This window comes from Eptatretus burgeri, chromosome 11 (assembly GCF_056783735.1).
Source record: "Eptatretus burgeri isolate ZD-2024b chromosome 11, Ebu_testis_v1, whole genome shotgun sequence".
Taxonomy (NCBI): Eukaryota; Metazoa; Chordata; class Myxini; order Myxiniformes; family Myxinidae; genus Eptatretus; species Eptatretus burgeri.
The window spans coordinates 4,286,556-4,298,605 of record NC_140971.1 but is presented as its reverse complement, the minus strand read 5'-3'; the positions used below and the strand labels follow the sequence as shown (position 1 = coordinate 4,298,605).

Genomic DNA, 12,050 nt, shown 5'->3' with positions numbered 1-12,050 from the left:
CACAGGTGGTGAGCCCTGGTGTCGAATATATCCGTACGAATTACCTCATGTACGTTTCCCGCCCAGAGAGTCACTCGGCACCATTTTTGGGCGTGTGTTCACAAGCAGGACGACGCACCTCAATCCCAAAGTTCAATAGAGACTATCTCTGGACCAAGCGGAGTGCCAGAATAAAGGGAGGATTTTCTTTGTTTTATTTTCCCCTTGTCTGCATTAAATTCCAAGTGCAGAGGTGCCTCAAAATTTAATTCACGTATTATTATGATTACTTTCTGAATTATAACCCTTGTAAATATTTCTTCTATTTTCATTAAATCCCCATTTTTTTAGTTGATGTTGTCCATGTATTTGTTGTGGGTTCGAGTGTCAACCCCTTTTACTGTGCTTCAGTCGCCCTACCAGTGCCACCCTGCTCCTAATAATAACGGTGACCTTTTGTCTATCCTCCCCCCAGTTTTCCTTTCCTGTTCTCTCAGATCTCAAAACTAGTTTCTTCATGATTCAACAATTATTCAAAGAATTTCCTTCAATTCACTCTTGACGGATTGCAAATCACTCAGAGAAAGATGCTGACATGTCCAACCAAAAGAATAGCAACAACATCAGATCTTCTTTGTCACTTTAATTCATAGCCAGGAAATGATATAACCTACTTCCGGTGGAGGGAGAAGTGCACCATCCCAGATTATTGGAGAGAGGGCTGGAAATTTGTTGCAAAAAAAGTTGACAAAGTGAAAGCAGATTTTGAAGAATGCCTCGTCTTTTCCACATATTACCAACCGACACCATGATAATAATCTCTGATCTGAATAATTCAGCCAACTCGAGCCAGAACAAGCATCATTCAGGCAGTGAAAGTACCTGTTCTGAATCAGCAAACTACATCATAGGGAATTACAAGTATTGATAGAAGAAAACTGCTGTGAGTGGGATATTGTGGTTGATATTGAAGGGAACCTGTTTGAACTGTTTATTAATCGTAGTCTATGCCACCATGTGTATCAAAGAGTGGATGTGGAGATGCAGTTGTTTTTGCTCTTCTCGTGTGTTGACAGAGAAAAAACACCCCCGACATTAAGATTGTTGTTGGCTGCAGCACCACCGACACAGTCATGTTTAAACAATATATTTTGCACATTTTTTCATAAATCAGGATTCGCCGTTATGAAGTAAAGAGAGGATTTCCAAAATCAATGTTAGGTTGGGTGTTGGGTTCAAGCACTTGTTCTATTACCATAATTACTCATTGTAATCATTGCATTGTAAGCATGAATACATTTGATTTATTGATGAGAGGTCAGAAGAACAGTGATGGGAAAAAAATAATTTATACCCCTGAGGATTTGAAGCCATTGAGAGCAAGTGATTGCTGCTCATGAAATATTCATTTGTTAATCACTTTCCCTCAGAACTGAAGAATGGAACAAATATGAAACTCCGTAACATGGGATTACATTCCATCTTCGATATATAAAGGGCAGTATTGGTCTGCACTTTGTAGATTCTGTAAAAATGATGCTACTTGTAAAAAAACTGTTTTCATCGTGGATTAATGTTCAGTTTCATTTTGCATTCCCTGGTATTTAAATACATATAATTTGGATAAATTTATTATATTTGGATGAATCTTCTCCAATAACTCCATTTACCATTGACAAACATCGATTTATCTCCAATTAATCCAATTTCTATCACAATGAATATTACAACGACTGATGAATACAGTATACCCGAACCGTACTACACCAGCTTGATCTTGTTTTTTACACCATTGAGTGCATTTACTATCTTGGGGAATAGTTTGGTTCTCACAGCTGTGATCCACTCTCATCATGTCATGCATGGCGTAACACACTTCTACATCTGTTCGCTCTCTGTGGCCGATTTATTGATTGGCATCGTGGTGATACCTCTAACAACAGTGCAAGTTCTTCACAGACCATCACTCTTTGGGCAAGATGTGTGCGACTTCTTATTGACGGTTGATATTGCTTGTGTCACAGTGAGTATCACCACTCTCTGCGCGATCGCCATTGATCGTTACATTGCTGTCACGAGGCCTCTATGATACCGAATCGTAGTGACTCGGACCTGTGCTTGTGGTGTTGTGGTTTTACTTTGGAGTCTGTCGATTTCGATATCTTTCCTTCCTATTTTCCTTGGTTGGAATCGATCAAATGAGCCTGAGCATCAGTTGTGCTTTGAGGACCCAGAATGTTGCAACTTGTTTTTCTCCAATGAGTACACACTTATTGCAATAATGATTTATTTTTACATTCCTTCAAGCATCATGATTCTGGTTTACTGGAGGGTGCTGAAAGAAGCCAACAAACAGGTGAGATCCTTCAGATTGTAACAACAGATTATGGAGACAATATTGTTGCAGCTTTTCCTCTTGTTTTTTTTTTCATGAAGTTCATCGAGTTATGTGATTTGCATGAATCATTTGCTTTTATGAAGTTTTCAGTTTTTTAGGGTTTACCCAGAAATAACTCCATTGAACTTTTAATGACAGCAACAACGATAGTTAGAGGTTTTGAGAATTTGTTGAACAAGGCACAATTGATAAAAGAAGAAGAGGAAGTCGCAGACAAGGCAAAATATAAACCCATAACCAGACTCATGATGGAATAACAGTTTGAACATCTGCTATGATTCTCGGAGGTCAGCGGTTCAACCCTTGACTCAGTTGTATCCTTTCCTGCCAATCATTCCTCCCCACACCCTTTGTATGTTCAAGTCTGTCTCTATCCTGGACTTAAAATCTGTTGGTGTTTGTTGTCTTCCCCCCCCCCCCCTTCTCCCAAATGTTCCTTTTGTCCTGGTATGTCCTGATCCTTTCAGTGCACTTGTATTGGAGTTTCTTTCAGTAAACTCTTCCATGAGCCTCGACTATGTATTCCAAAAAGTGACATAAATAGATGATTCACTCCAATCGTTTTCACATGTTTTTAAGGCAATTAATGTACATACCAGTACATTTTCTGTGTGCTTGATGATTCCGTGTGCCGTTGGAAGGAACGTGGAAGGAAGTGGGTTTGTTCTGGCAAAGCAGATTCTTGGTGGTAGTTACAATCCTGGTCAGATCAGCACTGTATTTTTTGGAATTCAGGATTTTTTTAAAGGATGCGAGCACGAGCTCACCTCCTTTTCATGAACGACACTGTGGGATCTTTAACATCCACCAAGTAATGCTGGCATACAAGATACCCAGTTTAACTTCCATCCAAGGGACAGCACACACGTTGATGTGTCTCACTGCTTGTGAAACATGAGGATAACAGTTTACAGTATAGCTGGGCTGAGATTCGAATCCAGAAAAGCAGCTCTGAGGCAAAAGTGTGTTCCTCAAGGGAATCCTGCCTTCCATTTATAAACCAGATTTTAAAAATTGCCATGAAATGAACAATATGAAATATTTTGCAAATGATATTGCCAATTATTTTTGTTACAGTTGTGGAAAATGAAACAGGGTGTATTGAACATGCAATCCCATGGAAGAAACAAAGATTGCAAAGAAACTCGGAACAAAGGAGTGAACACGTTGAGTGAGCATCGAGCTTTGAAAACCTTAAGCGTTGTTACAGGAATATTCCTGTTTTGTTGGTTCCCACTTCACATCATTTACCCACTTAAAATCGTCTGTCCGACATGCACAAGTGATGTTCTACTCTTTCTATTTTTATTGCTGGGCTACTTGAACTCAGCATGTAACCCGGTTCTCTATTCACGAAGCCCTGAACTCATGGCAGCTTATAAACGCTTGCTGCGTTTAGATGGAAGAAAAGAACGAGTTGGGAATCTTAACATGATGACTCGAATCAAGCGTACCTTGTTGTGCAAAAACATACATTCAGAAAAAGAATGCAGAGTCATGGTGTTGAACAAAGAATGTAACCGAATCATTTAATTTTATATACTGATCAAAAGCAGTAATAGGAGAGTGTAGTTAATATGACACAAGAGGTGCTCAAAATGTTCCACAAACCATATACTTTGTTCTGACCTCACGTTACCTTTGTTCTTACCACATCTCAATCTTACCGACTGAATGCCTCACGTTTTCAAGACGAGGGTTAACAAATTATTGACGTCATAACGTAGAAAGGGGATTTGAACCTGTGATGTGTGATCCGTTCAGAATACCTTGATGATCATACAAATTACTGAAATTACAATTAAGGCATGAGTGTCAAAACTGGATGGATAACTTTTTCATATATTCCTCATTAAAGTATGAAAAAAGCACTTGCATGGATAATGTCATTAAACTTGGCAACATAAAAAGCATGTCGTCTTCATCGTTGGCTGAACCAACAAATCCATTCCTGAACACAGAGGGAAATATAATTCAAATACTAAACGAGGGCTCAGTAAGGACGAGTTTTTCGCGTGCAAATGTTGTTTGAAAGAAATACAACACACAGGATATGTATGGCATGGAAAATGCAATTGAAGTATGAAAAGGGCACTCAGTTGATTGCACACTTTCACCAGGCTAAATAGTTTACCTTTTGTATCCCACTGATAAGTAGGATATTGATTTGCTAACCTGAACCAAAATTGAATCGACTTGTTATTGTCATCTGACCAACTCATCCACAACTTTTTGATATGTCTTGTGATATATCGTTTTTGGCAACGTTTCTCAATGGTGAAAAATCACGTATTAAAAATAAAAAATTATCGTATCTGGATTCAGATTTAGATCTTCACTGAAATTGAAACAATTCTTCATTGTCACACACCCAATATTGTTGTGGGCCGGGAGTCGGTGGCGAGGACAACCGCTAGATGGAGCAGTCGGGCCATCTCCCACCGAACACCGGAATTGGAAGGTCGTCACCCCAGATAACTCCGGAGTCGACGGGCCGCTTACGCCTTAAAGGACCGTGGTCGCCAATATTTTGATGGCATGAGGTAGGGTCCACTTGTCGAATTCCAATTTACCTCAGTACCTACGCCATTTAACTACCGGGAAAGCACACCCTCGGCCGACTTTGACCGAACCGAGTCGCTGTTACCGACTCGGATCCGGCGTAACCAAGCGGGAGTTACCAAAGCCGTGCCGGTCCAAATGAACAACTTACGGCACAGACGGCCTCACTATTTCTCAAGCCCTCACCATGCTGGGTCAATGATAGAAACGACAGGCAACGAGCTGGTACATTTAACAGGGGTTTATTTTATAGTAATCGGGAAGCGAGACAGAGCAGACTTAATCACGAATATGCAGGCAATGTCCAGTGAGCAAAAGCACTTAACAATTTCGACTTACCAGACTGGCACCACACACACACAGACACACACACCCAAAAAGAAATGGACCCCACTGGGTCTTTATTCGGCCCTTTATTCTGGGGGTGGAGGGAGGGGGGAGGGAAGGGAGGGAAAGAAATTGTGTGGCAAACAGGCAGACAGACAGACAAATGCTGGAGACCAACATACTTGGCAAAAATATGTTTTTGCCAAGTAAAAATCTCACCCGTGTCCACCACCAAAGGAAGCGGTGCAGTTCTATTTGGCATTTTATGTTGGTCACATTTTTATATCAAGTGTGTTTCACTTTGTGGTGATTGATGTCTGTGATTGCCTCACTGATCTCATCCCCACACCTCCTCCACCAGTGAATTTCACTTGATAAGTTGTTACATTGATTGATTGATATGGTGTGTTGACAGCACAGTCTTGCTGGTCTGAATTGCTTTCTCCTGCCTCCAACTTCCAAGTTTCTTGTGAGCCCCATAGCAAGCCATGGTGTGATGCGATGGCAAGGAGTGATGATGCCATCCCGCTACCCTTAAAAATTACCTTTCAACTGGGAGCATGCGGGATTTGGTTGGGATTTCTTTCAGTTTGCCAAATTCAGAGCCAAAGAACTGCTAAATTGCAGGTTCATGTTCAAATTTGTATTCTACAGTGATCAAAATATAAAATTGGATTGATATGAAGTACTGTAGTTGCTCAATCACAGACCAATGTCTGTAGACAGGCAGACAGACAAAGTGAACGAATTGCTTAATTGTGCTTTTTGCTTTGAGCGGACTGACCCCAGAGGGAAGCTTCAGAAACTTGCAGGAATTGGCCCGATCCCATTTGTGAGATGGTAATTTAGAGTAGCGTAGATTTAGAGGGGCCCAGCAAGATTCCTTTCACAATTTAATGAATTGTCATCTAGACATCTTGTCTTTGTCTTCCGAGGATATTGAGTGTACTGGCCTAGTGAAGTAACAGATCTGTGTTGGAGAGGACTGGCCTATTTGTCAGCCTGTCCAACAGCTCCTGTGGGGTAAGAGGGAGAAAGCTAATGAGCAGGTAGAAAAGATGCTTGAAGCAGGTGTCATTGAGTCCTCATGAAGTCCTTGGATGTCAACGGTTGTGTTGGTTAAAAGAAGGATGGGACTACACGTTTCTGCATGGACTATCGCCAACTTAACAACACGACACTCAAAGACTCCTATCACCTGCCTCGAATTGACGATACCTTCTATGCCTTTGCAAGCTCAAATTGGTTCTGAACTTTGGACCTCAAGAGTGGGTATTGGCAGATGGAGATGGATAAGGCAGGGAAGGAGAAAATGGCATTTTCCACAGGAAGGGACTGTATCAGTTCACTGTGATGTTGTTTGGTTTGTGTAACGCCACCGCCATCTTTGAGAGATTGATGGAGCGTGTATTAGGTAGCATGCCATGGCATTCATGCCTGATGTACCTGGACGATTTCTTTGGGAAATTCAAAAACATTTGGCTGAGCTACAGGAGAACCAATTTGGACTAGGTGTTTGGGCATCTCAGAAAGGTGGGTCTGAAATTGAGTCCAGAAAAATGCACTTTCTTTCCAAAAGAGGTGGCTTATCTCAATCAGGTGATAGGGCGCGTGGGGGTGAAAATTGACCCAGGTAAAATCACGGCAGTACAGGAGTGGCCTGTACCTCGCAACATCAAAGAGGTGGGGGGGTTTTTGGGACTCTCCTCCTATTAATGGCATTTTGTGGCAAAATTTTCAGAGATAGCCAGGTCCCTTTGAAATGAGAGCGAGAGATGAACCTTCAGAGTTTAGGCTTTATTCCATTTGATTGGAGCCGCTTCTGCGGGCACACCGGGGAATACAGGTGCAGCTAGGAGTACATAAGCAGTAACGTATACATGTGCAATTAATCACCGCAGAATAAATCCGCGTAAGCACGGAGTTCGATATAATCTCCATTCTCACCAGTCAATGAGCACCTTCAGTTTACGAGCATCAAGTGAACAGCCGATGTAAATGGCAATGCCCCGGGGACAACCACTCGTGCCGCAGAGACCTCCCCTTATACGCGAGACGCACAACATGTGATCCCGCGTCATGTCCCTCAATTCACCTCAATTCACCACATTCTCCTCACCTTTAAAATGTAACTAGGGGCCCATCTTACACACCATGATTGCTTTAGCACTATAGGAGTATACATTTCAAGCAACGCGGACTAATAGGTCTACAGAAGCATACATGCCAAGCAGTGATTATTTTGAGTTGTAGGAGCATGGAAATGAGCATCGATATATGATATAATGAGCATATGGGAGCATGAGCAGCGAGAATGCCGATAATCCCCTTTACAGATTGAGTCGTCGAGGGGGCCTTATTCGTCGACCTCTCCGGGAGTAAACGGCAGTTTCACTTGAGGGAGACTCCCGATCCTCTTGGTGAGCCTCGACTTGTGCCGGGGATGACTCCTCGATTGCTCTCGGGTGGAACGCGGCAGCCCCGTCGCCCGGCGGAGTTCCTGGGGGGGAAATGTCAGAAGGAGGAGTGCCAGAAGGTGGTGTACCGGCGGGAGGAGTACCTGAGGGAGCCAGATGGCGAACCGACACAGTGGTCTCCCTGCTATCCGGGAGCCTGACATGAGCATACTCTGGATTAGTGTCAATGAGTTCGACCCCCTCCACCAGGGGTTCATACTTGCTTTGTCGTACCGGGCGTTTCATGAACACTGTACCGGGATGGGTCAGCCAGTTGGGCACCGTTTGACCGTCAACATAACGTCGCTGGTGAGTAAACATTCGTTCGTGAGGAGTTGCATTGGTGGACGTGCAGAGCAAAGAGCGTATGGAATTCAGAGCGTCGGGAAGAGTAACCTCCCACCGCTCGGGGCCCAGTCCTCTCGATTTCAGCGCCAGAGTTACGGCTTTCCAAATAACTCCATTATACCTTTCCACCTGCCCGTTTCCCTGTGGGTTGTAACCCGTCGTTCGACTAGTTGCTATGCCGAGCTCTAGTAGGAATTGTTTTAGCCCGGCCGACATGAAACACGGCCCTCTGTCTGAATGTATGTACGAAGGTCTCCCAAACATAGCGAAGAGGTCAGAGAGACATCTCACGACAGTGCCCGAGGTCATATCCGAGCACGGAAATGCGAAAGGGAACCTTGAATATTCATCAACAACGGTGAATATGTATCTGTTGTCTGTCTCGGTCGGCAGGGGCCCTTTGAAGTCGATGTTTAGTCTCTCGAAGGGGGAAGTGGCCTTGATCAGTCTGCCAGATGCCGCGCCAAAGAATCTGGGTTTTAGTTCAGCACAAACAGGGCATGAAGCATTCATTTGTTTAATATCTTCAACAGAATAGGGAAGATTTTGTCTGCGCAAGACGAAATGTGCCATCCTGGTTACCCCGGGTGGCACAGAGACACATGGAGGTCTTGCAAAGCCTGACTGATTGTTGCCGAACTGTAGACCCGAGAGAAGGTATCTGCAGCAGGGTTTTCTTTCCCGGGCCGGTAAATAATGTCGTAACTGTAGCAAGCTAGGTCTATCCGCCATCTCATAATTTTTTCATTCTTAATTTTCCCGTTATTTTTCCCATCAAACATGAATGCCACGGATCGTTGGTCCGTAACGAGCGTGAAGTGGTTTCCCAGTAAATAATGTCTCCATTTCCGCAGCGCTTCAACGATGGCGTACACTTCCTTCTCTATCGCTGAGTGTCTCTGCTCGCTTCTAGAAAGAGTTCTCGAGAAGAACGCGACCGGCCGCCCAGACTGATTAAGTGTAGCAGCTATGGCGTGATTTGAAGCGTCGGTTTCCACCACGAAGGGCACCGAGCTGTCGATCGATAAAACCACGGACTTACTGATATCATCCTTGAGGTTGTGGAAAGCTCTTACAACAGCGGCATCTGGTGGAAAGTTTTTGCAATGCACTAGGGGATGTATTTTCTCGGAGTATTGCGAAATCCATCTCGCATAGTAAGCGAACATCCCGATCACCCGGCGCATTGTCTGCAAGTCCTGAGGTGGTGGAAGCTCACGGAGCGGGCGCAATCGTTCAGGATCAGGCTTAATTGTGCCGTCGGCTATTGTGTAGCCGAGAAGGTCAATTGACCTTGCCGAGAATACGCATTTCTCGTAGTTGAGAGTCAGATTATATTTTCTAGCAATGCTCAAGAATCTGTCTAGATTCCTATCATGTTCCCCCTGATCCCTACCGCACACTGTGACATTGTCCACGTAAACAAAAGTGTCTTTGAGGTTTTCATCTGAGATGATGTCGTCCATAACCCGTTGGAAGCAAGCTACTCCATTCGTGACACCGAAAGGTATTCTCCTGAATTGGTAGAGGCGCCTCCCTGCCTGGAATGCAGTGTAAGGTTTGTCTTCCTCTCGGATGGGAATTTGATGATAGGCGCTTCGCAAGTCGATGGTACTGAATACCTTATAATTGGCCACGCGTTCGACCATCTCATCTATGCGCGGCAGGGGGTAGGCGTCGAGTTGGGTGAAGCGATTGACCGTTTGGGAATAATCGACAACCATTCGTTTCTTATGGTTCTGACTGCTGGTTACTAACACCTGTGCGCGCCGTGGCGAGTCACTCGGTTCTATAATTCCTTCTTCCAGTAATCGCTTGGTTTCTGAAGTGATGAAATTCATGTCAGCAGTGGTATATCGCCGCGATTTAATCGCTATCGGTTTGCAGACCGGCGACAAGTTAGCGAACAGCTGGGGGGACGTCACCTCCGCGGTGGTCAACGCATTTAAAATTAGACGAGGTTTGCTTCCTCCAAAGGGTATTTCGACGCTCGTGTGCTGCTTGAGGACATTATGACCCAGAATTACGTCTGCGCACAAATCACGAAGCACCAGTACCCTTACATCCCGATGCGTGTACCCTTTTACGTCCAATTCAACATTGCAGTACCCTCGTACGCGGGATTGTAGTGAGGTGGCGGCCATGCATACCGTATTGTCTGTCGGGTGGATTATCCATTTCCTGCCCTTCACTAGCGAGCTGTTGACGAAACTTTCAGAGCTACCGGTATCAATCAGTGCCTCAGCCATATGCCCGTTAATTCGTACGTTGATGATAGCCTTGGATAGATTCCCCGGGAGGCTGCAGTTAATTTATTTTGCGAGTAGAGAGCCGCAGAAGTGGGTTTATTTCTCCTTAGAGTAGATTTACATACCCTGGCATAATGTCCTTTCTTGTCGCAATTCATGCATGTGGCATCTCTGGCGGGACATTTTTACGAGGATGCCTTTTGTACCCACAAAAGAAGCATTTACCAACCGGAGCAGTTGCTGAGGAGTTTGACGTGGCCTGGGTATCCGGCTCCTCGGGTGTTTCTCCATCCCCTATGTCTGGCTGTGTCTGTGCCAGTGGGGTTCCTTGAGTTCCCACCGTAGCAGCGTTCATTAGCAGCATCGGTGTCCCAAATGACTCAGATTGCTGCTGAGCCGTATCCATCGCTCGTGCCTGATCGACTACCTTGTCAAGAGTGGGTTGCGCTTTCTCTAGTAAGCGTTGCCGTATGTGGGCTGATCTGAGTCCTTGGATGAATGCCTCCTGTGTGGCTTCCTTTCGGTGTTCCTCGGCGCTTACGGCCCGGAAGCTGCCGTCTTTTCCCAGCTGATTCAGAGCTTGCAGGAACTGATCGATTGTCTCCCCGGCTGCTTGCTTGCGTGTGTTGAGAAGATGTCGTATGTATACCTCGTTCTTGGGCTTCACGTAGAGCGCCTGCAGCACGTCAATCGCTGCTTCGTAAGTGTCGCACTCCGAGAAGAGCCTGTACACGCTGGGCGAGACATGATTCACGAGAGCGGCAAATTTGTCAGCTCCTTCCTCGATGATGGTCAGATAGTGTGAGAAGGAACAGAACCAATGCGACCATTTCATTTCTGCGTCAGTCGCGTTTGGGTCTGCGTCGAACCTCTCTGGTTTGTAGATCTTGTCCATCGTTGGTTGAGAGAGCCGAGAAAACCAAATGGAATAAATTGAAATGAGAGCGAGAGATGAACCTTCAGAGTTTAGGCTTTATTCCATTTGATTGGAGCCGCTTCTGCGGGCACACCGGGGAATACAGGTTCAGCTAGGAGTACATAAGCAGTAACGTATACATGTGCGATTAATCACCGCAGAATAAATCCGCGTAAGCACGGAGTTCGATATAATCTCCATTCTCACCAGTCAATGAGCACCTTCAGTTAACGAGCATCAAGTGAACAGCCGATGTAAATGGCAATGCCCCGGGGACAACCACTCGTGCCGCAGAGACCTCCCCTTATACGCGAGACGCACAACATGTGATCCCGCGTCATGTCCCTCAATTCACCTCAATTCACCACACCCTTCACCGACTTACAGAGAATGCAAAGAGATTTCATTGGACACGGGAGTGCAACAATGCCTTCCTCAAATTTATGGGGTGTTTGACATCCACAACAGTTTTAGCTTACCCCAACGATGATGGGATCTTAACCCTGGACACGGATGCCAGCCAGGAGGATTGTGTGCAGTCTTGTCTCAGACACAGGAGGGGGCATGGAAAGAGTGATTGCATATTACAGTCAGGCCATGAATCGGCCCGAGCAAAATTATTGCAAAACTCACAAAGATTTATTGGCCATGCTGTCTGGTATGACTCATTTCCATCCGTACTTGTATGGGTGGAAAGTTTTGGTGAGAACAGACCACTCATCCTTGTATTGGCTCTTACGGTTCAAGGAGCCTGATGCCCAGATGCAAGGTTATTGGAGAAATTGCAGCAGTATAATGTCAATGTGGCCCATAGA

At 44.9% G+C, this 12,050-nt stretch overlaps 2 protein-coding genes across 2 annotated transcripts; one reads left to right on the top strand and one right to left on the bottom strand.

Moving 5' to 3' along the window:
* Window positions 1-351: 351 nt before the first annotated feature.
* Window positions 352-4,822, top strand: LOC147016345 (beta-4C adrenergic receptor-like). Its single transcript, XM_085844944.1, has 2 exons — window positions 352-2,335; window positions 3,455-4,822. The coding sequence occupies exons 1-2, from the start codon at window positions 2,261-2,263 to the stop codon at window positions 3,908-3,910; spliced, it is 531 nt and encodes a 176-aa protein (XP_085701070.1). The 5' UTR covers window positions 352-2,260; the 3' UTR covers window positions 3,911-4,822.
* A 1,397-nt stretch (window positions 4,823-6,219) lies between these two features.
* Window positions 6,220-11,600, bottom strand: LOC147016344 (uncharacterized). Its single transcript, XM_085847720.1, has 3 exons — window positions 11,443-11,600; window positions 10,549-11,317; window positions 6,220-6,282 (listed from the first exon to the last, which is right to left on the bottom strand). The coding sequence occupies exons 2-3, from the start codon at window positions 11,212-11,214 to the stop codon at window positions 6,220-6,222; spliced, it is 729 nt and encodes a 242-aa protein (XP_085703846.1). The 5' UTR covers window positions 11,215-11,317; window positions 11,443-11,600.
* Between the last annotated feature and the right edge of the window lie 450 nt (window positions 11,601-12,050).